This window comes from Cricetulus griseus, chromosome 7 (assembly GCF_003668045.3).
Source record: "Cricetulus griseus strain 17A/GY chromosome 7, alternate assembly CriGri-PICRH-1.0, whole genome shotgun sequence".
Classification (NCBI taxonomy): domain Eukaryota; kingdom Metazoa; phylum Chordata; class Mammalia; order Rodentia; family Cricetidae; genus Cricetulus; species Cricetulus griseus.
Genome location: NC_048600.1, coordinates 86,730,944 through 86,758,561, shown reverse-complemented (window position 1 = coordinate 86,758,561; position 27,618 = coordinate 86,730,944). Strand labels below are relative to the sequence as shown.

The 27,618-nt window shown below is 52.3% G+C and overlaps 1 protein-coding gene across 2 annotated transcripts in view; it reads right to left on the bottom strand.

Annotated features, from left to right (window-relative positions):
- The window catches only part of Atp2a3 (ATPase sarcoplasmic/endoplasmic reticulum Ca2+ transporting 3), a 30,689-nt gene extending 3,494 nt beyond the window's left edge, over nucleotides 1–27,195 (bottom strand). For both annotated transcript variants that reach the window (XM_027426813.2, XM_035447864.1), the window contains exons 1-19: nucleotides 27,078–27,195; nucleotides 18,854–18,871; nucleotides 18,521–18,603; nucleotides 17,122–17,226; nucleotides 16,825–16,963; nucleotides 16,473–16,553; nucleotides 16,302–16,387; nucleotides 13,254–13,718; nucleotides 11,788–11,876; nucleotides 11,529–11,631; nucleotides 10,628–10,759; nucleotides 10,144–10,269; nucleotides 8,444–8,662; nucleotides 8,011–8,346; nucleotides 6,681–6,901; nucleotides 5,583–5,785; nucleotides 4,874–4,959; nucleotides 639–772; nucleotides 129–246 (exon numbers count right to left, since the gene is read on the bottom strand). In XM_027426813.2, coding sequence (XP_027282614.1) covers nucleotides 129–246; nucleotides 639–772; nucleotides 4,874–4,959; nucleotides 5,583–5,785; nucleotides 6,681–6,901; nucleotides 8,011–8,346; nucleotides 8,444–8,662; nucleotides 10,144–10,269; nucleotides 10,628–10,759; nucleotides 11,529–11,631; nucleotides 11,788–11,876; nucleotides 13,254–13,718; nucleotides 16,302–16,387; nucleotides 16,473–16,553; nucleotides 16,825–16,963; nucleotides 17,122–17,226; nucleotides 18,521–18,603; nucleotides 18,854–18,871; nucleotides 27,078–27,195 — 2,862 coding nt within the window. The remainder of the gene's footprint in view (nucleotides 1–128; nucleotides 247–638; nucleotides 773–4,873; nucleotides 4,960–5,582; nucleotides 5,786–6,680; nucleotides 6,902–8,010; nucleotides 8,347–8,443; nucleotides 8,663–10,143; nucleotides 10,270–10,627; nucleotides 10,760–11,528; nucleotides 11,632–11,787; nucleotides 11,877–13,253; nucleotides 13,719–16,301; nucleotides 16,388–16,472; nucleotides 16,554–16,824; nucleotides 16,964–17,121; nucleotides 17,227–18,520; nucleotides 18,604–18,853; nucleotides 18,872–27,077) is intronic.
- Nucleotides 27,196–27,618: the final 423 nt, after the last annotated feature.

Genomic DNA, 27,618 nt, shown 5'->3' with positions numbered 1-27,618 from the left:
CTTCAGGTGACTTCCACTAGAGAGGCCTAGGAAGGCCCAGCACTAGTTGGGACCCCCTAGTGTCCAAGGACTATGTGGTGCCTGTAACCCAAGAAACTAAGGAAGGAGGAGACATGGAGGCAACTCACAGGCAGGGGAGGCACCAGAAGGATGAGGAAGTGCAGAGCCATGGACATGACCACAGCCCCCAGCAGCCAAGGGTTCAGCCAGGGTGGCATGCGCAGCAGTGACTGGTTCTCTGAGACGCTACCAAAGGCACAGGGACTCACTCAGGACAGGATGTCAGGCCACGGCAGGCCCACCCACCTCAGCAACCACCTCTCTACCTAGGTTGTAGAGTCAGCGTGGATATTTCTTGTGCATACCCCATTCACCCTAGAGGCCCATCTCAGGGCTTGGGCCCAGGTTCTCTGTCCCTCAGATTCAGTCCTGGACCTCCATTTCATCACACCCAGGCCTTTCTCTCCTGAATCCCAATTCTGGCCCCACTGACTCTCAGAATGGTCCTCTATGACCCACAGACCTCAATCTTCAATCTACTTGGATCCTAATTCCTGTCTCTTTTGACCTTAGACCCCAGTCTGTCTTGGACTCCTCTGACTCTTAACCCCAGCCCAGAATCCCTCTGCCCAGCTCACCTGTTGAGGGCGTTACACATTTCAATGGTCACAAGCACAGATAAGGCCATGGTTGTAGGGAAGCGGGACTCAAAGACCTCACAGTCGATGCCATCAAAGAGTGGGTTGTCTTCAGAGCACTTCAGGAAGTTCCTCTGAGAACAAGGTGAAGGGCCCAGAAGAACAGCTGTTACTGAGGTTCTGGACAGAGGAGAGGGAAGCCTTTCCCAACTTTCGATACAACTGAGCACAGCACTGCAGGGGATGAGTCAAAGAGTGACTATCCTGCAGTGGTTGTTCCTGGATCATGGGAGTAGCTGGCATTAGGCTGGGGAGGGCACTGGGAGGCCACGGGGTTGGGGCGGTGATCAAAAGACCTCATAAATACACGAATGCTCGCCAAGATCAACCAACACAATTACACTTAAATAGAACTGACCTCGGAAGTAGACAAAACACACATGTGCCCTCTTCAATGTCATTGCACAGGTTCCATTCCTGCCTCACCCCCTGCTCTCTGATTATGACAGAGAATGAATGGCCAGGCTCAGCCTTAACACACACCTCCTCTGTAATTAGTGAGCTATTAGCACTATAAGGAAGCTGCCTGTCCCCCCTCCCACCCCAGGAGCTTTCTTTCTGCTCACTGGCTTTGTTCAGAATCTCCTGAAAAAGATGCCAAACTGAGGATGTCTGGGAGAACCGACTTGTTCTCTCTGACACCATGGGGGTGAACACAACTGAGTCTGCCTGCGTCTCCCAAGCATAATTCCTTCCTTCCTTCCTTCCTTCCTTCCTTCCTTCCTTCCTTCCTTCCTTTCTTTTCTTCCTTCCTTCCTTCCCTCCCTTTTCTTCCTTCCTTTTTTTCTTTTTTTTCAAGACAGGGTTTCTCTGTAGCATTGGAGGCTATGCTGGAATTCACTCTGTAGACTAGGCTGGCCTTGAACTCATAGAGATCTGCCTGCCTCTGCTAGGATCAAAGGCATGTGCCGCCACCACTGCCAGGCTCATAATTCCATTTCTTACAAGTCTCTTCTGAACCTGAAGATCTTTGAGGACAGGGCTTAGTAATAGGCATTGTGCTGTAGAGATAAACGCTCCAAGAGAGGTCCGTCCAGGGATAGATGGTCTGACCTAGCAGTCAATACAGCACGGTGGGGTCTGTGCATGAGCCTCTGCTGTCACACAGGAGGAAAGCTATTGACCACTAAGGCTTGGCTAGAGCCTTCCTAAAAGCTGATTACATTAATGTGCCCCCACACCCAGTTTACAGAGTGCTGTGAACCAAACCCAGAGTGTCATGCATGTTAGGCAAACACTCTTCCAGCTGAGCTACATCCTTAGCCCAAGCCCAGCTTCAGAAATTGAGTCGGACCATTTATTCAGTCACATGACAGAGTGTGGGTGTGGTGGTTTATTTAACTGTCAACTGGACAAAACTTAGAATCACCTGAGGAAGTTTGCAGACCAGGTTGGCCTGTGGATATGTCTGTGGGGCACTGTCTTGATTATGGTAACCAATGTGGGAGCCCCAGCCTGAAACCAGGCAACGACATTCTCTGGTCTGGGTCCTAGACCGTATAAAAGCAGAAAAAGTGAGCACCTCCCCTCATTAGCGTGGACTTCACATTCCTCTTTAATGGTGAAATGATATGTATACCAAAGGAATGGGTTTTGTTGTTGGTTCTGATTTTTAAATAAATATATATGTGTATGTATTCATATATAATTTTATGTGTATGGGTGTTTTGCCTGCATGCATATCTGTGCACCATGAGTGCCTGATCCATGAGAGGCTATCAGATCCCTTGGAACTGGAGTTACAAACAGTTGTGATCTGTTACACAGTTGTTTGCTGGGACTCTGACCCTGGCCTCTGCCAAAGCAGCCATTGTTCTTAACCGCTGAGCCACCTTTCCAGCCCATTCCTGTTTTGTTTGACATGGGGTGTCACTATGTATCTCTGGCTGGCCTGCAGCTTGCTATGTAAACCAGACTAACCTTGAACTCACAGGAATCTACCTGCCTCTTCCTCCTGGGTACTGGGATTAAGGTCCCAGCTGGCAGCATTGTTTTAAAATATATTTCCTTACAGTTTACTAATAGTAAGTAATTGATGTGCGTATGTATTTGTACACTTGGAGTCATATAAAAATTCCTTGAGTGAGAAGGGGTTTCAAATAAAAAAGTTTATGAAATAGGGGGCTGGAGGGATACCTTGGTGGTTAAGAGCACTTGCTGATCTTCAGAGACCCTAAGTTCGATTCCTAGCATCCACATGGTAGTTTACAACTGTAACTACAATTCCAGGAATCTGACTACCTCTTCTAGCCTATGTAGGCACCAGGGACACATGTGGTATACAGACATACAAGCAAGCAAAACACTCCTACACATAAAATTAAAAACAAACAATGTCAGGTGGTGGCGGCACACACCTTTAACCCCGGCATTTGGGAGAAAGAGACAGGCAGATCTTTGTGAGTTCGAGGCCAGCCTGGACTACAGAGGGAGTTCCAGGACAGTCAGGGCTACATAAAGAAATGCTGTTTTGAAAACCCAACCCTCCCTCATCTAAAAAAAAAATTGAAAACAAGCAGACACTTTTTAAAAAGTCATGAATCAGAGTGTTCTCTTTTGGGAGCTTCCTCAAGGGTCCCTCTGTTGAAATCTGACAACTTGAGGCTGGAAAGGTGGCAGAGGCAGGCAGATCCCCAGAGTTTAGTGGCCAGCTGAGTCTATGAATCTGCCAGCTCCAGATTCAATGAGAGACCTTATCTCAAAAAAAAAAAAATAAGGTTGAAAGTAATCAAAAAAGATACCCAGTTTCAACCTCTGGCCTCTGCACACATGTGCACATGTACACACACAAACACATGAATACCAGAGAGAGAGAGAAAGAGACAGAGAGACAGAGACAGAAACAGAAACAGAGAGGGAGAGAGACACCAGTGACTCTAGCCTAAAGTTCTGCCTAAACCTTCACTGAAGCACTTCCCACCCTGAATAGGGTTCCCCATTCCCACGGCCTCTTCCCCCAGACTGTCAGCTCTTTGTAGAGATCCCCTGATTAACACTCCCATGGCTTCAGTAATTTGTACCCAGGCCACAGTGAGAATTTGATAGATAATTCCTGACCAAGTGGCTGAATGAGAAAAGGAACGAGCTGAGGACAGTTGAGAAGAAAACATCACATCAGGCTGACTGGGGCTTAAGGAGATGTCTAATGTGACTCCTGGGTTGTCAGCTTTAGTGACCTGGCAGACAGTGGATCTGAGATGAGATAGAGGAGAGAGATCATTGTGGAAGGAGTCAGCCTTGGTGCGGGCCTTATGGCTTGCACAGGGCCTATGAAAACTGCAGAGGAGGTAAACAGCATTTATGGGGTGGGATCTTAGGAGAGAGGAAGGAAATCCCTAGAGATCTGGGGATCCTTGGTCTAAAGCAGTGGTTCTCAATCTGTGGGTCAAGACCCCTGGGTCAAACAACTCTTTCCAAGGGGCCACCTAAGACCATCTGCATATCAGAAATTTGTATTTTGACTCATAACGGTAGTAAAATTATAGTTATGAAGGAGCAACAAAAAATAATTTTACAGTTGGGGTCACCACAACTTGAGGAATGGTATTAAGGGGTTGTAGCGTTGGGAAGGTTGAGAACCACTGGTCTGAAGGGTGAGTACAGACACAGTGATGGATGGAGGCACAGACGTACACTCTAGTCCAAAGCTATCACAGGAGCCAGAGGTGCTGAGGTGAGCAAGGATGACCTGATCCCTGGCTGAGGACAGGAGGGGAGAGAGATTAGCCTTTCAAGGAGGCGGGGCTATCCTCTGTATTGTGGTGAACTGGAAGAGATGCTCTCTGGTCTTGAGCGCTGCTGGGTGCCAGAACATGGCCCTGGGGCTACCTCCTCTCCAATAATGCAGGTGGCATCCATCGAGGAGGGGTCCTACCTCCCTCAGCTATCCATGTCCACTGTTCTGTGATGTGTGTTTCAGGCAAAGGGCCAGGAAAGACAGCAGCTGAGAGGGGGTCTGGTTCGTTTCCTGAGCTGAACTAAGCTAAGACTGTTCCGCACTGTGCTGTGTAGTGTTTCCTTGAGCTGGGAACTGTGGGCTTCCAGGGCCAACCAAGCTACCTCCCTGGAGAACGGTATTCATGCCAGCTGCAGGCCAGCCATGGAGGCTGTGTCTCCCTCTGGGACTCCCTCAACTATATAATCTGTAAACCCCTGCCTGGCCTCTTCTTGCTCACCAGCTGATAGAAGGTGACTTGCGGTCCCTCGGCATCATATAGGAACCACCAGGTGGCGGCAGCCACCGTAGCCAGGCCTACATACACTGTGGGCAGAGGAAGAGACACAGCACAGTAAGCAGTTGAGGTTTTTCTTGCCATCCATGTCCGCTACCCAACCATCCCTTGAATTTTCCTCCCCCTCCATAAGCCTTGGCCTACTAACATCTATCCTGTGCCAATCGTGGGCCCTGAATGGCAGTCTCATCTGCCACACTCTTGGGTATAGTAACTGGTCTAATTTGCACTAATAAAAACAGGCCTGAGGCTTTTATAAAAATAAACCCCAAATCTTCCTGGGCTGGGGAGATGACTCAGTGGACATAAGCATGAAGATCTGAGTTTGGATCCCCATCACCCATGTAAAGGCTGGATGTGGCCATGTATGCCTGTAAACCCAGCGCTATGGGTTTGTAGGAAACAGATGGGAGGATCACTGGAGCTTGCTGTGGCCAGCAAGCCTACCCAGCCTCCCCCCAAAAAAGGACAAGCTCCAGGCTAGGGAGAGGCCCTACCTGAAGGGAATAAGGCAGACTGATAGACCAACCATACCCTGTGCCTAGTCTTTTTAGTCACACAAGCCCAGAGCATCTGTTATCAGAAGCTGGTTGGGTTGCACTATTTGTTGTCTGCAAACTAGGATGCTCCTGAGGGATAATTCCCTGCTCACCTCCAATAGCCAAATACCGGAAAAAAAGCCAGCCACTGATGAGAGCCTCATGGGGGTTCCGAGGCAGCTTCTCCATGATGTCCAGATCTGGTGGGTTGAAGCCAAGTGCTGTGGCAGGGAGGCCATCTGTCACCAGGTTGACCCACAGCAGTTGCACAGGGATCAGGGCTTCAGGCAGACCCAGAATTGCTGTGAGGAAGATGCTAAAACCAGAGTCATGGGCTCTAGCCCAAGCAGGCCAACTACCACCAGAGGGTCCAGCTATACCTCTCACCCCAGGCTGCAGCCCAAGAGGGAAGGGTGTGAGTATACTGGCTATGTTTGCCCTTTCTGTCTAACAAAAGACAGTTGGGTGCATGCACACATACCACATGCCCAAGCATCAGACACGTAAGACCTGTCACATAATCACAGAAACACGTAAACACAGGCAATCACCCATGCGCTGGCCCCAAATTACAAATGTGCAGAATTCAGGGCTGGAGAGATGGCTCAGAGGTTAAGAGCACCGACTGCTCTTCCAGAGGTCCTGAGTTCAATTCCCAGCACCCACATGGTGGCTCACAACTATCCCTTATGAGATCTGGTGCCCTCTTCTGGTGTGCAGATATACATGGAAGCAGAATGTTGTATGCATAATAAATAAATAATCTTTTTAAAAAATGTGCGGAATTCACATGCATTGAGTACACACGACCTCACATCGACCAACAGCATCTCTCCCATGCAAACAGAAATGCGAACATAAGCACACTCTGGTCTACATTCTGTCTGAGTTTATACCCAGTGACACGTAAGAGCACACATGCATTCCTAAGCATAGACCTCTCACCTGAACACACACACACACACACACACACACACACACACACACACACACACAGATTAATGCATGCATACATGAAGACACCCTGTTGCCCTGTGTCGAAGCTGCTTCTCCAGTCTTATGGGTCTCAAGACTGTGAAGGGATGAAGAGAAAAGATCATGGCTGGAGGATGGCAGAGATGCTGGAGTGCACCACAATCCGGGGGTAGCCTTCTCAGGAACATAGAGTTGTTTGGTACAGGGGCTTGGGAGAGGAGAGCATGGAGCCTCACCAGACAACCTCGCCAACATTGGAGGAGATGAGGTAGCGGATGAATTGCTTCATGTTGCTGTAGATGGCCCTGCCCTCCTCCACTGCAGCCACAATGGAGGCAAAGTTGTCATCGGACAGTACCATCTCTGCTGCTGACTTGGCCACAGCGGTGCCTGAGCCCATGGCGATGCCAATCTCTGCCTTCTTCAGGGCTGGTGCATCATTCACTCCATCACCAGTCTGTAGGCCGGGCAGGTAGGACACACCTGAGAAACTCGTCTATTTCCTCTTATCCCAAGCAATCCTACCGTTAGCCCCAAGGACTCAGAAGAAATGGTGGAGTTAAGAATGAGCTTAGAGAGCCAGCCTGTAGACCCAGCCACTCATAAAACAGAAGCAGTAAGATCACAAGTTCAAGACCAGCCTTGGTAACTTATTGAAACCTGTCTCAAAATGAAAGTGAAAAGGATCAGGGGATGTGGCTCAGTGATAGAGTGAGGGCCCTGAGTTCTATCCCCTGTAACAGCACCCCCGCCCCTCCAGACCCACACAACATGAAAGGAGGGAGGGAGGTGGGAGGGAGGGAGGAGGGAGGGAGAGAGGGAGGGAGGGAGGGAGGGAGGAATGAAGGAAGGAAAAATAAGCATGATCTTATAAATTGGCTTGAAGATGGGATTAGAGAAGACAAGGGATATGAGCTTGGATGAAATTGGACAAGACCAAGTCTAAGTCCAGAGAAGATGATGAGGCAGGGGTAAGATGAGGTGGACCAACACTGAGGATTGGTGTGAAATTCAGGTTGGGTGTGGAGTAGACCATCAAACTAAGATTAGGGGAAAAACTGAAGTCAATTCAGATACAGTCACGGTTGTAGCCTAAGTCAAGGGCCAGGTACATACTAGAATCACAAAGTAAAGGACAGAATCTAGGCAGGATGCAGGCTGAAGGCAAACAATGCAAAATAGAGGTCAGAGTCAAGGTTACTGTCCTCATGACCAGTGACATAGTCAAGTTTGGAGTTGCAAGGTAAGGATTGGAGACCAGGTTAAAATTGAAATCAGCATAAAGTTGAACACTGAACCGTGTCAGAGAATCACAGTCTATGTCTACGATGATCAGTTCTGGACCAGGTCAAGACTTAAATGCATATCAGGATTAAGCTTGATGTAATTAATAAGATGGTCAAGGGGCTGGGGTTAACCTCACTGGTAAAGCATGTGATTAACAAAACAAGTTGGAGATCAAGGTCAGTGCAAAAGTCAAAGGTGAGGGCAAGAACTAGGTTACAGCTGTAATCATTTAAAACAGCTCCTAGGCTCTACCCGCTGCCCTCCACCCCGTAGCCTCACCATGGCAGTGATCTCATTAAAGGACTGCAGGTTCTCCACGATGCGAGACTTATGTGCCGGTTCCACACGGGCAAAGCAGCGGGCGGTGCGGCAAGCGTGGCGCTGCTGCTCTGGGCTGAGGTCATCAAATTCACGGCCCGTGTAGGCCTTGCCCACCACATCTTCTGTGTCCCCAAAGATGCCAAGTCGACGGCAGATGGCTACAGCTGTGCCTTTGTTGTCTCCTGTGATCATGACGACTCGAATGCCCGCCCGGGAGCAGCGTGTGATACATGCAGCCACCTCTGGTCTCGGTGGGTCTAACATGCCCACACAGCCCACGAAGGTCAGGTCTGACTGTGGGGAGGGAGGCAGAGACAAGCACAGCCTGAGTCTATCCTTGACCTGGTGGATGCCTAGCCACTACAAGAAGAACCCCGCTCTCAGCACCCACCTCGTACTGTACAAACTGGCTGCAGTCATCCAATCGCATGTCCTCTTTCCTTGGGGGTGTGTCCCTGGTGGCCAATGCCAAGCATCGCAATGTGTCAGAGCCCGAGCCCCAGTCACGGATCTTGGCCAGAATATGTTCTCTGGAGGTGGTGTTCAGGGGTGCTGTTCGGCTACCCACTCGGACTGAGCTACAGCGCTCGATTACACTCTCAGGAGCTCCCTGCAAGAAGGCAGGGGAAAAGAGTCAACTCTACCAGCCAGGACCCTGGCCGTCCTTGCGGCTCAGCAGAGGAAACTGCAAGCCACTATGGAGAAAGGCCAACTAAGAGCTCATACAGGAGACAAGGACCATTCTCTGTAAGCTCAGAGGGAGAACCTGGTGGACCTCACTGTGAGAAAACCTGAAGGCAGGTGAGGTCACTGGCACCCACTGGGTGGACCCGCCTCTACCAGCCCACAACTGAGATGGCTTGCTGCAACATTTGGAGGTCTGTTTGGGATCTGCATCTCCCATGGGAATCTGTGCCCCTCCCTGCTTGCCTGGTGCCACTGGAATCCCCACTTCATAAGGGCGCCACAGCAGATAGGCATACTGAGGCCCACCAGGGCACTAGAAAGACAGGCATGCAGTTTGGCACGTGTGACCCTGGCAAGGTGGCTTTTGGTGGAGGGGTGATTAACTCCTCAGTTTCATCAGGGTCTCACTGGGGGCCTAAGATTGGTTTCTGGCTAGCCCATCAGTGGCCTCTTCCTCTCTCACTTAGCCTAAAAACCCAGGGACTACCTTCTCTAAGTAGCCAGGGTTCCCAGGATGGAAGCCCTGTCATTTCACGGGCACTAAGACCTCCACTGTAGGATGAAGTTAGAGATGGGATCCTTCTGTTGGGTTTGAAAGCAACCCTGGAGAGCTGAGATGGGAGCTCTGCTTTCCCTTCCCAGGTTTCGGCTTCCAAAAACGAGGAGCACCATCCACATCACCACCAGAAATCAGAGGCAAAAGGGCTTCTGAGAGCTTAGAGACCAGAGAGGAGCACCGATGACCCCCAAGTCCCGTGTCAAGACAGTAACCCTCAGGCAAGAACTAGAGACCATGGTCCCTTAGTCACTGGATGCTGATCTGAGTTCCCTAATGCATGTTGTCAACCTCACTCCAGAGCCATCACTTTGACAATGGGCCTCACGGCTCCCTGGGCCTCCCCATAGCTGCAGTGTGTGGGGCTTTTATTTGTTTGGGTTTTTGTTCATCTCTTTCCCTTCCCTTCCCTTCCCTTCCCTTCCCTTCCCTTCCCCCTTCCCTTCCCTTCATTTCCCTTCCTTCCTCTTCCTCTTTCTTTCTTTCTTTCTTTCTTTCTTTCTTTCTTTCTCTCCCCCCTTCCTCCCTCCCTCCTCCCCTGTCTTTTTTTGAGATAGGGTCTCATGTAGCCCAGAATCATGAACTCAAACTCACTTTTGTAGCAGACCCTCCTATCTCTACTTCCTCAGGTGCTGAGATTCTAAACATATGCCTCTATACCTGGTTTATGTCATTCTGGGGAACAAACTTATGGCCTCTTGCACTCTAGGCAAACACTCTACCAACTGAGCTATATATTCTCTCTGGTATTTTAGAGCATGGAAACCAGATTCCTTGCCCCCTGCCCCCTGCCCCCTGCTCCCCCTCAGATCCCAGAAGTAACCCAGGCCACACAGGCAGACCCCCACCTTCACAAACATCTTGCTGCCCTGGGTCTTGGGGTCAGGACGGGTAGGTGTGCAGTACACAGACATGGACTTGCGGTCCCGGGAGAACTCGAGGGTGAACTCCTTCCGCATGAGTTGCTTGATGACCTGCAGGGTCCAGGCGAGCAGGTAAGGGCATGAAGGACAAAGTTGGCAACTCTTGCCTGCTTCTCACTAGCCACTCAGGAGAAAATTGACTTCTTATTTCTTGTGGCCTACTATCTGTACTCCTCTGACTCTAACATTCAAGGTTCCTACCTTCTCCCAGAACGTGTTCACTTCACAAGTGGAAGCCTGTGCCTACACCCAACCTTTATCTCCCTCTGCTCCACAGATTCTACTTTCAAGGTGCTTGAAGTCCCCATTCTTCCTTGAAGTCCCCCAAGCCTATGCTTTTGTCTTTCGAATCCACAGACACTCCAGAACTCCTGGCTATACAGCCAAGGCTAAGCCACATTCTACTCACCGAGTTGCAGGCGCCCGCGCGCTCCACCCGGGACAGTGTTTTCAGGTCCGTGTCAAAGACGTTCATCTTCTCCACTAGGCAAGTCAGGGCTGTCTCTGTGGCCTCACCTACCTTCTCATACACGCCCTTGGCCTGGAGGGTCACAGTGCATAGGGGGTGAGGGCCTCCTGCCATCTTTACTTAACTAATTTTGAGATAGGGTCTGGCTATGAGCTCAGGATGGCCTCAAATTCACAACTGCCTCAGCCTCCCAAGTGCTGGGATTCTATGAGTACTTCAGCCCACAGGGCTTCCAGGTCTTTCTTGCTGAACCTCAACCCTGCTCCTTCACCGCATAGGGCTCCCAGGCCCGTGTATTATTATCAGTCTGTGCTATTGCACACACACATCTTTTGGAGAGGCAATGTGGTCACACCAGTCCCCCGCTCAAAACCCTTTGGTGGCTCCCTGCTTGCCCTTGGCTTGGCATGGGAGCTGACTTGGTCTGGCTAAGGGTTCCTGGAAGGCTGGAGTCTCCTCCTGTATGTTCCATTCCTCTGCTCCAGCCACACAAATGGCATTCAATGTGTGTCACCTCTAGCTTTTGCAGAATGAGCCTTTCTCATGTCATGCCTTCTGCTTTAAATGTCCACTCTTGTCCTGTCCCCCACCCAATGTCTTCCCAAAGCACCCCGGCCTTCCAGCCTCTCACATGGCAGCCTCTCAGGGGGCAAGGTTAGCAAGCAATCTGTGCAGAATGAGGAGGAGGTTAGGAGGGTGTGCAGGGGTGACCATGCTCCTGGAGTGTGGCCCTCTGAAGCAGCAAGGAACACCAACCTGAAACAGTGAGACTGGGCAAAGGAGAAGGGTCTGTCCTGGGAAATGGAACCTAGGGGGGCCGTGAAAAGGAGTGGGGGCCCACCTCATTGTAGTCCAGTGCTGAATCATTGCAAAGGGCACAGATGGTCGCTAGCTCCACAAGTCCATCAAACTGCCCACAGTGCACGGGCTGCTCCCCTTGTCGCCTGCAGAGAGAAAGCGGTCAGCACAGGGCCTGGCCCCGCCCTGAAAGGTGTCCTTCGTTGACCCCTCTCCCCCAGGAAACCACTCCCACGGACCCCCCTGGTGTCCCACGGAGCTCCACCCACTTGACCTCACCATACCCTCGCTCCCACACTCACACTTCGCCCTCAGGGGTATACGTGGTACCCGAGATGGTGAATTCATGCAAACGACAGGAGCCTGCCTCTGCTTCAGCTACCACAAACATCTGTGAACACAAGGGCGGGCTCAGGCTGCTGTGGCTTCCTCTCTCTCTGCCATCAGCTTAAAAAAAGTCTGACCCAGGAGGATGTTTGTGGCACCCTCCACAGAGTCATTGAAGGGCCTTCCTTCCCCACTAGAGTGAAGAAGTGAGCCCAGGCCAGGCCCAGGCTAGGCACCCTGAGACTTTGCTGTGCCCAGTGGCATCTAGCTCTCACTGGCCATTTGCTCAGGACTCCTGAGGGTTCTGTGGCCCATTCCTCAATGCACGAGATGGCTGACAACATGACAGGGCCCTGAGTTGAGCAGGATACCTGGACCCTTGTCCATCTCTGTGTGACCCCCTTTTCAGCATCTAAGCTTCAGTTTCTCTACCAGTAACATGGGTCATCCAGCCCCTACCTGCACTTTTCCTACCAGGGCAGCCCATTTCCTAGTCCATCAGTCAGCTGCAACAAGTTCCTACAGCTCATTCTCAAGCCAATGGACACCCTAGCATCTTGAAGCCTAGCATTCCAAACTATCCCTTCCTTCTTGTCCTCTCTGTTCTGGGGTGGTCTTCCAACAAGCACAGTCCATTACCCAGCATGCTCAGCTACTGCCACTTCCCCATACCATGCTCCTTGCATTTTTTATTTTAGTCAAGGAATACTGAACAAGTAAAATTTCAACAAGGGATTTCAACAAGACAGAGAGGATTCTGGACAGCAGAGCTTGCCCACACCTCTCCCCTACATCAGGCTCTGATGTACTTCCATGGGACTGTAAGGTCTCAAGAGTCCTAAGCTAGTCCCTAGGGCCTACTGGGAAGACTGTGGAAGCAGAGGCAGAAGGGCATGACAGGTGGCTGAGAAGGTGTGAAACCTACAGGATGGTGTCACCATCCCCCCAGCTATCTCTCTGCTGAGCCAGAATGGGCCTTTGTCCCTTGGAATTCCAGTCAGAATCCCTGGAACATGTACATAGTGGACCCAGGATGTAGGATCAAGTGCCCTGGAATGAATAATTGCTGCCCTAGTCCTTCCCAGACAACTGGAGCCAGCATATCTGGTGACAGGCATCAGGTAAACAGTCAAGACAGAGAAGGATAGAACCTGGGTCCAATGACATGGGGACTGTACTTGACCCTCTTTTGGATCCCTAGGTTTTAGATGAGGAGACTAAAGTCCATAGACTGGAAACGACCTGCCCAGGACACTGCAGTGACACTGGTCCCCAGTGATGTATCTAGACAGGGACTGATAACAGTCTGTTTTATACATGCAAGACCCCAGTCTGATGCTCCCCACTGCCAATGGACAGACACCACAGGTTCTCCATCCCTTACCAACCCAGCTGCCCGGCATCACCTAACCCCAGTGGTCCCAACCCAGCTGTCACTCACCCTGCAGACAGACATCTGATTGGTGGTGAGTGTTCCTGTCTTGTCAGAGCAGATGACTGAAGTGCAGCCCAGGGTCTCCACAGAGGGCAGGCTCCGCACAATGGCATTCTTACGTGCCATACGCCTTGTGCCCAGTGCCAGGCATGTAGTGATGACTGCTGGGAGGCCCTCGGGGATAGCAGCCACAGCCAGGGCCACGGCAATCTTGAAGTAATAGACTGCACCCCGGAGCCATGATCCACCGTGGGCTGGGTCAGCAAAGTGGCCGATGTTGATGACCCATACAGCCACACAGATCACTGAGATGGCATGGGACAGCTGCCTCCCAAACTCATCCAGCTTGCGTTGCAGTGGTGTCCTCTCAGGCTCCACAGCTGCCATCTGGCTCCGAATCTTGCCTAGCTCTGTGTGCAGGCCTATGGCTACAGCCACACCCAGGGCTTTGCCTGATGCAATATTGGTGCCCTGGCCAGAGAAGGACAAGGAAGTGTTGCTTAGCCTCTGGCCAGGGCCGGGAATCCCTGACTCTAAGCTAGAATAGGCTCTTCTCTGTGGGCAGGGTTTCCAGACTTACATAGTTTGGTATTCATTGGATTGTTGTTCTATGAAGGCACGGGTTTGGAGGGTCACCACATGTCCTGTGCCTAGCATAGTGCCTGGCACAGAGGAGACTTCAGGACTGATATCAGCCACATGTCTCATGTACAACCCATCAAATAGGACTCATAAACAGCTGCTATGGCCACACAGAAAGGAGAGTGGCTGACAATAATCCCAGGCAAGTAGTTTATAAATATTTACTGAAGAATCCACAAAACCTGAGACTTGGTGCTCCCATTCCCTAGGTCCTGGGCCAAAGACCCCACTCCTAGTATAGAGGGCAGGTGGCCTTGTACCCTAGTGTCCTGTCCCGCCACATGCCCCCACAGAGGCCCAAGATGCAGTCTCCCAGAGGCTAACTGCCTGGTGCCCCTTCAGATGGATGTGGAGGGCAGGTGATAAGAACACAGGTGCTAGTGACAACCCTGCCTCTCCTTCATCCAGGGCAATGCAGCTTTGCCCTGCTAACTGCCCCCCCAAAACTAAGACAAAGACCTACAGCAAGCCACACACCCTCCATGTGTGTTATGCCTCCCTCCTCATCCAAAGCAGCTTATCTGCCCATGCACTCAGTCAGGGCTCTCTGCAGGAGCTGAGGACCCATACTGTTCTCCATTCCCCATCACTTCCAAGGAGGCTCTTCAGCCACCTATGCTTGGGTGCACTGGGGCGTGGTCTAGCTGAATCGAAGCTCGCCCCATCACTTCTGCTACCCTCTCCTGCCCCGAGTATCTTCCATTGAGTGACTTAAGGCAAGCCCTGTCCCTCTCTAGTTGGAAGCACAGTGTCCTAGCAGGAAAGAAAAATCCTTAAGACCTGGATGTCTGAACTCACATCTCAACTTTGCTGCTTATTCACTGTGACCTTGGGCAATTGACTTACCCTCTCCTAGCCTGTTTCCTAACACAGATAACAAGATACAAATAATCTCATTTCAATGGTTTGCTGTGTGGATTAAACAAACTATCAAGTTTAAAGGACTTAGACCAATGCCAAGCAAGCAGGCCTCAGTAAACACAAGCTATTACGATTACTAAAAGTTTGCACTTATTATTGGTAACCAAGAGATCCATTCCTATAGGACTCTGAAAATGTTAAAAAAAAATTATGTGCCAGGAGTTGTGGTGCACACCTTTAATCTCGGCACTCAGGAGGTAGAGGCAGGTGGCTGAGTTAGAGGCTAGACTGGTCTACATAGGGAGTTCCAGGCTAGTCAGAGCTACCCAGCAAGAGCCTGCCTCAAAAAAACTAAATTAAAAATAAATTTTAAAAATGACAGACAAAAAAATATTCTTATTACATTTTTGTGTTGGTGTTGGTGTTGGTGTTGGTGATGGTGATGGTGGTGATGATTGCTAGTATCCAGGCATCTGTACTGGCCTAACCTTGGGGTTCTGACAGGATACACCCTCAGCTGCAGCCACTAAGAGCACCACCTGTGCATATTCACTATGTTCCCTTTCAAAAGTGCCCAGTCTACCCCATCCCTCTCTCTCTCTCTTCTCTCCCCCCCCTCTCTCCCCCTCTTTCCTCTCTCCTCTCTCATATTGCTCCTGTCTCCACAGGCCAGTCTCTCCCCTTCCCTTCCCCCCTTTTATGATCCCTTTCCCATATTAAAAAAAAAAAAAACCCTCTGCTTGAACCCTGTCTTAAATTACAACAGTGATGGTAGTGGTGGTGGTGATGGTGATGGTGATGATGGTGGTGGTGGTGGTGATGGTGGTGGTGGTGGTGATGGTGGTGATGGTGATGGTGGTGATGGTGGTGATGGTGATGGTGGTGGTGGTGATGTGGTGTGGTGGTGATGGTGGTGATGTGATGGTGATGGTGGTGATGTGATGTGATGGTGATGGTGGTGATGGTGGTGGTGTGATGGTGATGGTGGTGATGGTGATGGTGATGGTGATGGTGGATGGTGGTGATGGTGATGGTGATGGTGATGGTGGTGATGGTGGTGATGGTGATGGTGGTGATGGTGGTGATGGTGGTGATGGTGGTGTGATGGTGATGGTGGTGATGTGATGGTGATGGTGGTGATGGTGGATGGTGAGGTGGTGATGGTGATGGTGGTGATGGTGGTGATGGTGGTGATGGTGGTGGTGGTGATGGTGTGATGGTGGTGGTGGTGATGGTGATGGTGGTGATGGTGGTGATGGTGGTGGTGGTGATGGTGGTGATGGTGGTGGTGATGGTGGTGGTGGTGATGGTGGTGGTGGTGGTGGAGGTGGTAGTGACGGTGAGAATGCATACACCACCACGTGAGTGTGGAGGTTGGAGGACAACCTATGGGAATCAGTTCTCTCCTTTCAGCCTGTGAGCCCTGGGGATCAAACTCAGATCTTCGGGCTTGGTGGTGAGTGCCTTTATCAGCTGAGCCATCCCACCAGCGCTCCTATGGGACTATTGTAACTGTCCAGGTGGGATGTCCCGAACATCCCACGAACTTACAGAAAACAGCATGTTCTTCTTGTCCTGGTTCACGGCTCTGGGGTCGGGGATGGCATCTGTGTGCTTGGTCACAGACACGGATTCCCCTGGTGACAGGATGAGATATGAGAAACCTGGAGACAAGCCCATCACCTAGACCCACCCCACTCTCCACGAGCCCTTGGGTCTCACCTGTCAGGATGGACTGGTCTACTCGAAGTGTGGTGGACTTGATCTCAATGAGGCGGAGGTCAGCAGGCACCTTGTCTCCCACTGCACAGGGAGAAAGGCATGGCTGAGAGTGGTTTGGGGCCCTAAGCCCAGCAAAGCCAGAAAGGCTCCCAGAGGCAAGGCTAAGACTAGAGGCAGGGCCCTGAGCTGCGGTCCTTCAGGCAGATCCCAGCCACTCTGGCCAGTCTCTGGATCTGTCCAACAGGGTTTTGGAAGGTTCTAACAGTTACTCCTCCATAGTGCAAGATAGAAGCAAAGAGAGAAACAAGGCTCCCCGCTGTCACATAGTGAGAGGAGAAGGGCCTGGACATACCTGCCACCTCCACAATGTCCCCAGGGACGATGTCCCGGGCTCGGATCCTCTGTACACCTCTTCGGTCAGCACGGAACACCTTACCCATCTCAGGCTCATACTCCTTCAAGGCCTCAATGGCACTCTCGGCATTGCGTTCCTGCAGAATGTAAGTGGGCAGGTGGTCTCCCTTTGCTGCCCCAGGAGGCCTCCTCATTGACAAAAAAAAGCCTTTGGGACTAGGAGGGGCCTGAAAGCAGGAAGCACACCTAACAGATGAGAGCCCCCAGGGACTGGCCCACCCCCAGCACCGCCCACCTGCCACACTCCCACGATGGCATTGGCCACCAGGATCAGCATGATGACGAGGGGCTCCACAAAGGCGGTTGTGGTCTCTTCACCCTCCTCAAACCAGGCCAGGACCTGCAGGGACAGAGCTGGTCAGCCGGGCTGTGCTGGGGGTTCCCTGAAATGAGATCTTTGCCTTTTATACCCTGAATTCTGTCTGCTCCCTGGGGAATCCTGGGCTTAGAGAGGAGGCCTTGGTGGAGGAAGGATACCCACCTTATAGATGTGTAGCCACAGCCCTCATCCCACCCAAACCAGCCTCCAAAGGGACAGAGGCAGCTGGAAACCCCTTTCTGCCTCCCCTGATTTCACTGTGGTCCTCAATCAGCAGCCCCAGATGCACCCGGGAACTTGTTAGAACCGAAGTTCTTGGGCCAGCTCAGACATCCGAGCAGAAACTGCTAACAAGCCTCCATGATTGTGGTGAGTGCTCCGAATAAGGGTCCTCCAGTCAGAGAAACACCTTCCCACCACAGAGTCTCAGCCTTAATGGGACTCAGGTCAAGTCCTTCGTCCACCTCTTAGCCCAACTGTGGGCTTGTCACCTCTCTCCAAAGTCCTCAGTGTTCCCATCTGTCCTTTAAAGGGTAAAGGTATCACTTAGGCTTTGCCATTTTAGACATCTGCATCGATGGGGTTTTTGTTTGTTTGCTTTTCTTTTCTTTTGTAAGAGTTCCAGTCATTCACAAGGACAGTGACCAGAACATCCAACTACCACTGGATGGGAAAAGCCAGTCCCAGCCAGTACATTCTGAGTACTGAGTACTGGGCTCTACATTCTGAGTCACCAAGATGAATTCTCTTCCCCAGGAGCAGGAATCATACCTGCCTGCTTTGTATTAGCCTTGTATTTGCTGCTCAGCCTTGGAAGACAGGCATTGTCTCCCTGCCCACCCCCAACTCTGGGCCCAGGACCTGTGGTCCAAAAGTGGTCCAGATAGCAAGAATGAGGAAGGTATAAAGAAAGAAAAGGCAAGACAGACACTAAAGTCTGTTTGAGGTACCTAAGAAGCCTTCAAGGGAATTTGGCCTGAAGACACATTCGATTGTCACTAGAAGGTGCTGCTGGCATCTGACAGGGAGGCCAGGGATGTTCAGCATCTCAGACCACCCCATCCAGAACCATCAAGTTCAAGAGGGCTGAGGTTGACAGACCCTGGCTAAGGCAGGGACAGGCCAAGCAGGTTTGGGATTTTGAAATCTCCCTGAACCAGGGCGTAAGTGGGTTGAAGGAATTCAGGTGGGAGCCAGGAGTTCAGTGTGGGACAGCTGAAGACTGAGGAATGTCCCTGACTAAGAGGAGAGCAGCCAAGGGCTCTGTGCACTGGCAGGACCTGGCTCACAGGGTGGCAGGGAAGGCCTTACTTACAAAGGAGACCAGGGCTGCCAGCAGCAAGATGCGTACCAAGAGGTCCTCAAACTGCTCCAGCACCAGCTCCCACAGGGACTTCCCTGGAACAGGAGAGTGTGTGAGGCCCAGGCCCCTGGTCATCCCTCCCACACTACCCCCATCACTCTCTCCGCTCAGAACTGGGGACTTTTAGGAACCCTCCCCCTGGTGATCAGAGGGAAAGCCCCAAGTCCTGAAGGGTTCAGCTGAGGGCTCAACAAGACCCCTGTCTGGGATTGGGGTGTTGCAGCCTGAAGGTACCTAGCTCAGGGGTATTATAGCCTGTAGCCTCCCCAAGCCATGCTGCCTCACCTTCCTCAGTAGGAAGCTCTGCAGGATCCAGGCAATCACAGGAACCGGAAGAGGCAGGGAAAAAAGTGGTTACTAGGAGGCTCTTCTGGAGTCTGGAAGCCCCTCCCGTGGAGCAAGCGCACTGGGCCCACCATGGTCTCCTGTGTCCTCCCAGCTCTGAGGTCACAGAATTGATGTGTAAGCTCATTGACTACCCTTTACCCCACCCCTGTTAAGTAGTCTAGTGTGGCCTGGCTCACCTTAGGATGAGACCAGAGGGGAAGGGGAGCTTCCATCCCCACCCCCTTTCATAGAAGTGAAATGGAGGCCTGGAGAAGAGAAAGAAGCCGAGGTCACAGAGTCTGAAGTTCTTGCAACCCCATTGCAATGATCTTCCTTGTATGGCTGCCAGCCCTGGCTGGAACCTCCCTGCCTCAGCAAGTTCTCAGTACTCCTTGTAATCCCCAGGAAAAGGCCAGTTGGGAATCCGACCCACCAGCCTCCCTGGACACCCCTAGTATTTCTAGACATCAAGCAACAGTCATGTTCAGGTCCTCCTCAGGATCCCTCTTGGGACTCTGCTCCAGACACACTCAAGGACGATGGCCCTCATGTGTCCAGTCCCGTACAACACGATGAAGCACGCTTTCTCTAAATACCAGTAGCACCTGCTTCAGTTTACCTGCCAAACTTCTTTAAAAGGTTTATTTTTCATTTTTATTTTATTTTTATTTTCTATGTGTAAGAATGTTTAGCCTGCACTTAATGCATGTATACCACATCTGTCCCTGGTGCCCAGGGGGGCCAGAAGAGGGCGTCAGATTCTTTGGAATTAGAGTTACAGACATTTGCGTGCTGGGAACTGAACCTGGGTCCTATGCAAAAGCAGCCAGTGCTTTTAACTGATGAATCATCTCTCCAGCCCTCCTGTCAAACTTCTTTACCACTCTCCTGCTTGAACTAACTTCATACCAATTGTAAAATTCCTGGCTGGCTGCTCTGGGTAGCTGGGATCTTAAGCTTTTCTCAGCAGCCTCCAGCAGAAGCATGTGGCATGCCAGGCCTATTTCACATATGTAAGGACTGTGGATCAGAGAGGACAAGCAACTGGAGCAAAGTCCCACAGCAAATCCATATCTGTGTGGAGCTGTGTAGGTGGCAGAACTGAACCCCAGAGTTGCAGCTCTGGTAGCTCCCCTCTTTGGCAGAGCCCTTCCCCTGCTGAAACTGACTGAAGCCCCCACATGGCCAGTCTTTCCGAACTCCGCCTCCTTCTGTCCTCACAGGCAGCTCAAAGCCTCAGGCATACCTGGGACCCACTCACAGTACAGATTGGGAGCCTCCCACCCTCCCCTTTCCTCTCCCTGACCATGGCCCAGATCCTCACATCTGTCCACCTGTTCTCAGTCTGGGGAATTCTTTCCCCAGACGCTGTTTAGGGTCTGCACCTGTCAGCTGAACCATGGACAGCAGCAAGCAGCCCACTGGCCCTCAGGGCTCCAAGAGAGAAACATATAACCTAAAAATACACTTTCTAGCATTTTCTCTAAAGTCCTATTTTAGGCAATGGCTGACATTTTCCACGGAAAATGTAATCTCCAGTGTCCTGCATTGAGATTAAAATCAAACAGACTTTCCCTTCTGATCTATTTAACTGAAGCGAACAGGAAAGGTGGGGGAGGGGCAAGCAGGCCCAGTTTCTGGGCCAGTACTCCCACGGAGCAGAGTCCCTTAGCGGTCATCTTAGCTGTGCCCCTACAGCAAACAAAGCAGTGCCCACCCCACAGCACATGTCAGCAGCTTCTGCTGGGCTCTATCCAGGGGTCTCTCACCTTGCTAAGTCTCACGGCCACAAGAAGGTCTGTCAGTCTCACCTGACTCTCTCATTCCGTTTCTCTGGTCTTTTGCTCTGAGGCAACCCCCCCACCCCACCCCAGGCTCCATGCCCCCTGTGACGTAGATTCCACAGGATTAGGCCTGGGGTTAGGACACCCGTCACAGGCACACACACCAGTACTAGTCTTCAAGCTACATTCTGCCTGCCCTCAGGGTGAATTTCTAGTTCCCCTTTTCTACTTGTCTACCTGGATCTCCCCTTTGGCTCCCTGACCCACAGTGACCCACTCTTTAAAAGTCATCGTATTTCCCCAAACATGTCTGCTTCTCCCAGCTTGAGGCCACACTATAACCATGCGTTTCTCAGTCCATGAGAGTTTCCAAAAAAAGGATGTGTGTTAGTTCCCAGTTGGCAGGCTAGGTTTTTGGTGCAAGGCTCCCTGGAAGGTCACTGTCCCACAGACTGCTCTGTGAAGATGGATGGAGTTTCTGTCCCATCTGGCATAGCAGTCCCTAGCTACATGTGGACGCTGAAACCTGGGGAAGTGGCTAGTGTGCCTGAGGGTGACATTACTACTTTTATTGACTTCATTCGTTGAAACTCAAGCAGTCACATGAGGCAGCTAGCTGTTTGCCACCATGGATGGCATGGGCTGGGATACTGACCCTCCCCTACAGGGGTACTTATCCATGAGTCATACAAGCCTCTCTGCTAACCCTTTGTGTATACTGTTCTCTAGGATTCTGACTCAGCTTGAGGAAATACTATTATCACCTCTGCTCCGGGCCTCCTGTGCTAACCCCTAGGTTACCCTGCCTTCCTTTTCCAGGTCCCTTACCTGCCCAGTTGAGGCCACCTAAAAGACCTTGGGGTCCTGCATATTTACCTGGATGCCCATTCCTTTGTAGTGAGCCCAGATCCACCTGCCCAATGACCTAGTCACAGGTGGGGTTTTGGGGGCCACTACATTCTGCCCATTCAAGTCTGGTCTGCTTCAAATGCTGATTCTGAAGGACCCGACTCTCTTTCACATGAGCGAGTCTCAGGGTCACAGAGGAAGCCCAGGTCTGGAAGAGTCCCCGGTGAAGGGAAAGATAAGATACTGGCTCTCCTACCTGTCCCTAGCTGATCCTAAGGACTGGTGTGGTGCCAGGCCTGCCTTGGTACAAATGTCCTATTTGCTAAATGGAGGGTTGCCTGTCCTGTCCACCACAGTGTTGACAGCTACACAGGACAAAGGCAGTAACCTGGTAGGATCCTATCCCCAATGGACTGGCCCAGGCATAGGATCCCCTGAGTCTCACACAGAGACTCAGAACATGGAATCTGGTCCCAAGGACATGAGCTCACATCCTTCTCTAATTCTTGTTATGCCAAGGCCACCGGCAGGCCCAGAGCACAAAAGCTGTGGTGACAGGGATGCCCCTTAAGGCTGACTGAAGGCCGAATGATTGGCAGAAAGCTCCTGAGAGGGACTGCACAGTCACAGGTGACAAGGACAGCACAATCACCTGTTGTCAGCACACTGACAGAGATGGACTATCAACTCCACTGCAGGACTTGGTTAAGGCAGCACCTCCAGCACCCAGAACAGCGCCGGGCACAGGACATGGAGCCCTGCTCTGCCCCACTCAGGAGCGTCAAAGCCCAGGAACAGCCAGCCCCTGAGGCTTTCCCTGACCTGCCCAGCTTGCCTTTCCACGGTCACCCCCCTATTTTATGTGCATGTATCTCTACAATCAAGCAAGAGGCTTCATGAGGGCCTTCTGTTTTCCTCCGTGTACCCTTCTCATTACCTCATCAAGATTGAAAGAAGCCAGGGGCCTTTTATTCCAACCTTGTCACTTCGCCACTCTTTGACCAGGAATTAAGACTGGGCCTCCCGCCACTAGATCTTAGGAGCACCAAGGCTGGAGCCACACTGTGCCCCCACCCCCAGGGTCATTGTTTATTCAGTCGCTCAGGCCTACTGCCCATACCCTGGAGCTATGGAGCAGAGGGTGCAGAGCCAAGTACACCACTGGGCTCCCCCACCCTCCTTCCTGGGCTCCATGCACCACCTGCTCCTCTAATTCCCCCCTCCAACTCCTTCCTTCTCTCAACATTGAAAACTGGAATTTCGGCTTCTAAATGTCAGTTCCAGCTGGGAGAGGCGGGCACTCACCAAGGTCTTCCTCCAAGGCAAATTTACAGAGCAATTAAATTGTCACTTGTGGAGGCAGGGAGAGGCTCTAGCTAGGCAGGGCCCGCCCAGCCCACCTGGCTTTGACCTGTCTCCAGGATCCACCTCGAGTGGATAGCCTGGACTGGCGCTGAGGGGGACTGCTCAGGGGGCCAGGGAGAAATGGCTCTAGTGCTGCAGAAGGACACACCAGCCTACCCAGAGCTGCTGGTGAAGGGTTTGTCAACAGCTGTGTGTCTTGCCACATCACAGGGCAGACTCCATCTTGCTCAGGGTACACCGATTTTCAGCTGGGGAAGGACTTGGCAGACCTCAGTAAGAGCCAGGAGATGTGACAAGAGTGAAGCCCAAAATGGCTGCAGGTAACATAGCACCCAGCAGAAGCAGTTTCAGACCCTGAAAGGCACTTAGCAGACAGGGGTGGGGGGTCCCATCTCTACCATGCTGAAGACACTGGGACCCAAAAGGGGCAAGTATGCCAGAGGTCATCCAGAGTGTGAGGCCACACCTGCCCTATCCTTGTGGTTTCTGGGGGTCACACATATGGGTTTCCCCTGTTTGGTGCCAAATGGGGCCTGGGCTGAAGGCAGGAAACAAGGTCACAGCTAGGGCACTGCTGAGCCCTCCTGGGATTTCTCCTGACCCAACATCCTTGGCTCTCCAGGGTCCTCAGGGGTGGGTGTTTGTGTTAGGATGAGCCTAGCACAGTCTAGCCTCTGGCCTTGGTCTATGCTGTTTAGGGACATACAGATGTCAGATGGCTTCTGAGCAACCAAAGATGCCGAACCTGACTTGAAAACAGAAAAAAAATGCAAGGAAAGCTAGAAGAGGAACTTTCCCATCAGACGAGCCCAGGTCAAATGTGGGCTTTGATACCACTGTCTAGGTGGCGGAAGTTGGCAGGTTGACTGCTTCAGCCCCATGGACAGTGACTCAGCCACAGACCCTACACGTGAAAAAAAAAAAAAAATCCTGTTTTGCTCACCAGTTCCACTAGGAGCTTGTCCTGAAATTCCACTCATAGTGGTGTCATGATGTGGGGATGGAAGGCTCCTAGTAATACTGGGTGGACTAGCAAAAGCCACGAACAACCCAGCCATGGGAAGTGTGCTGAAGAAACTGCAGCCTGCCATGATGAAACCCTGTGCAGCCACGAGGAAGCCCAGGGCAGCTGGGTAGTCATATCCAGGAGCTCTAGCCAAGAGGACCATCACAACCAGGCTACCTCTCTCCCTGTGAAAACAACCCTGAACCCTAGATCCCATGCACACTCAATGTGTATCCAGGAAGGAGAATGGTGGCTGGGAATAGAGTTGGGGAGACTTTATTTCATACTTTTTGTACCCTTTGAAGATTATACTTTGTATAACTTTTGATTTAAAAAATAAATTTAGAATTAGGAATGTAGCTCAGTGGTTTGAAAACTAGCCTGGCCTGTGTAAGGCCCTGGGTCAATCCTGAGCACAGTTAAAACAAAAACAAAGCATCCATCAGACAGAGCATGGTGGCACAGGCCTATAACCCCAGCACTCAGGAGGCTGCAGCTGGAAGAACACAAGTTCCAGGCTAACAGGGCTACAGAGGCTGGTGGTGTTTTCATGTGTGTTGAACCTCCCAGCTGGTCTGTTCAGTAGCTGTGCGAGGCTTCTACCCAACTTTGAGGTTTTTCTATCAGGGAAGGGAGGGGAGAGTTGGGAGGGTGAGATTCCCCACTGCCCCCACCATTTCTCCACCCGAGGCAGAATTTGCAAACTTTGAGGAGTTAAGCAAATGACTTCCTTGTGGTTTCCAGCACTAACGACTTTGCAGGTGCATAGCTGCCTATAGTAAGGGGAACACTAGTCCCTGGGGTGCCCCCTTTGCCTGCACACCCTGCCCATCCTGTCACCCAGCCTCTGGCCCAGAGCCCAGCCCCACCTCCTAGTTCCAGGGCAGGATGACTCTATGTAAGTGACCTCACTATGCACAAACAACCCTGACATGGGTCCTACTGTACTCTTATAACACAGAAACCGAGGCAGAGCGTCTGAGTGGCCTGCTTAGGACAAAGCAGAGGTAGGATGTTCACCCAGTCTGCTGCACTCCAGAGGCCGAGCAGAGACTGGAGGATACCCAAGCTCCGCCCCCCCCCCCACAGGCAGGGAGAAGCAGCTGGTTCCCCTCTGCTCACCTGACAACTTCCAGAGCCCTGGACGCTTCCTGAGGAACAAGCCAGTGATGGGAGTGACCCGGAGGACTGAGGAATGAAGCGGGAATAGCTGCTGCCCAGACAACCCCAACACTTAGCACAGGCACCGGCACCGTTGGGAGGAGGGGGCAGAACCTGTGTCTGTCCGATACAGTCAGGAGAAACTGAGGCCTAAAGAGAGGCCCCACTACCAACTCTACCACTGACTGTGACCTTGGCAGGCCACTGAGCTTCTAAGTGTCTCATTCACCTCCTCAGTGAAACAGGCAACAAAGCCCTTCTTAATCGTTCAGAAGAAGAAATGAGTTCAATTGGTAAGAAGTGCTGAGAGCAGTGCCTGCCAAAAGCAATTGCGCAATGAAGTGGGAGCTTTTATTAACACCATCAAAACAGAGGCACCTGAAACACCCCTGCCAACCTTTCCTGCCATGCCCTTACGCACCATGTCAAGCCAATACCCTCTGCCATCATCACACTCCGACACCCTGAGACTCCATTACCAGACAAAACTACTTGGTGTAAGGAGGCTGGGGCGCCCTCTCTCTGAGTATTGCCTCTGCTGGACCAATGACGGCATGAGCCAGAAAAGACAGCGAACTAGGCCAGAGCCCTCAAGGGACAGAATCTGTGTGACCTGGGACAGAGCTAAAGGTTGAGTCTCCAACTTCATATGAGAACCAAGACTCTTAAACTGGGGACTGCAGTCCCATTAAAGAGACTGTAGACCCCAGATCTGCCTTCTACTCCCTCAGGGTCAGGGGAAGACCCTGCTTCCTTGCTTTCCTTCAGGAGACACCCTCACTGCCAAGTCATTAATGGGGGATATTAAATAATATTTATCTCCTAGTTCCTCCCACAGCTCAACTAAATATAGCAACTAATTTTTTTGAAAAAGGATTTCTGCTCCAGAAAGATAATATTTACATAAGAGGTGGTTTTCATAAACCAATACAAACCCCAAAGCACCCTTTCTGACAGCTCTTCCTAACTTCCCAGCCTGCCTTGAGCAGAGGGACAGCTAGGCCAGAGCATGGCTCCCTCAAGTGCCTGGCAACTCTAAAGGGTAGGCCCTCTAAAAGGAAAGTTTGGGGTGGGTGGGATCTCCTCTCTCTCTCTCTCTCTCTCTCTCTCTCTCTCTCTCTCTCTCTCTCTCTCTCTCTCTCTCTCTCTCTCTCCCCCCTTGCACACGCGCGCGCGCACGCTCCTATAGGTGCTGTGACCCTGAGCCAAGGATGACAGGTCCTGCTCACAGGGACACTGCAGGGAACCTCTGTATGTCCACACACACCCTCCATGCTCCTCCTTGTGCCTAGCAATGTGTGGGCCACATCTGGGTGCAGTCTACTGGCATTGGCGAGACTTTGGCAGGAAGGAGAACCCCATGCTGCTTGAGGGAGGTGAGGAAGCCATACCTCTCCCAGTAAACTGCAAGGGTCCATGGGCTCCCTCCATGCCCAGAGATGGGCAGGTACCACTCCAGACCACCAGCTGGGGAAAAGCCTCCTCTGGGAGCTCCTCCAGACCTCGACCTGCCCCTCCAGGGAGGCGGGTCTTTGCCCCAGCAGTTCAAACCCACATCAACCCCCGCCAGCCACATCCGCTTGGGGTTGCAGAAAGAGGAAGACCAGGGGCTGGGAGTAAAAGCACCAAAACTGACAGCTGACAAGATGCACCACCTTCTCTGGCGTCTTATTGAACCTTCCGGGGAAGACATCGGAGTCAGCTGAAAGGCTGGGCCTCGGAGACCCTGGCTAGCATGTCTCAGAGTGTGCACCTGCAGGGTGCACCAGCGGATTGCACAGCAGCGCGGGCGCGGGCATTCAGCGAGGCCCTCGGATACGAGAGGCTAAAGACTTGCAGGGGTGCATAATGACAGGGAGTGAGGGGGGACGGATCCTGTCGCTCCCCATGAAGGAGGCCGTGAGGCCCCACCAGGTGCCCCACTAGCATCAGCGGAGGCTTACGGAGCCCCACCTTTCTGCCGAGAGCCGGGAGGGGGACAACCGCTCCCCACCGCGGGGCAGGGACCTGCGCTCACCGTTGGGGCCATAGCGCTCCCGCGCGTCGGTCACCTGCTCCGGGCTCAAGCCGCCCTCGGCTGTCACCGAGAAGCGGCGCAGCACGTCGGCAACCGGTAGCAGGTGCGCCTCCTCCATGCTGCCCTCCCAGCCGTCTGCGACGTCCAGGCCACCTCTCCTCGGGGCTACTGCTCGGGGTGCTGAGGGCTTGGGCCGGGGCGGACACCTCTCGAGGCCATGACCGCGCTGGGACCTTCCCCGACGGCAGTGGCTGAGGCGGCCCGGCCCGCGCCAGGATGCTGCGCCCCGGGCTCCGTCCCCTGGGCGGGGCGGCGCGGGACCCGCCCCCGCACCCACACCCCTTCCGGCCGCCCCCGCAGCCACCGCCCCGCCCCGCCCCGCTGCGGGGACGGAATCCCCGCCAGTTCTACCGAACCCGGTACTGAGGCTGCAGCCTAGGAGCCTCGAACCCGGTGTGCAGAGTTTGGGGGCGTGCAGCTGCCACGTAGCTGCCTCTCGATGCCCTAGGGGAGGAGCAGGGCTGTGCAAACTGCAGCTGTC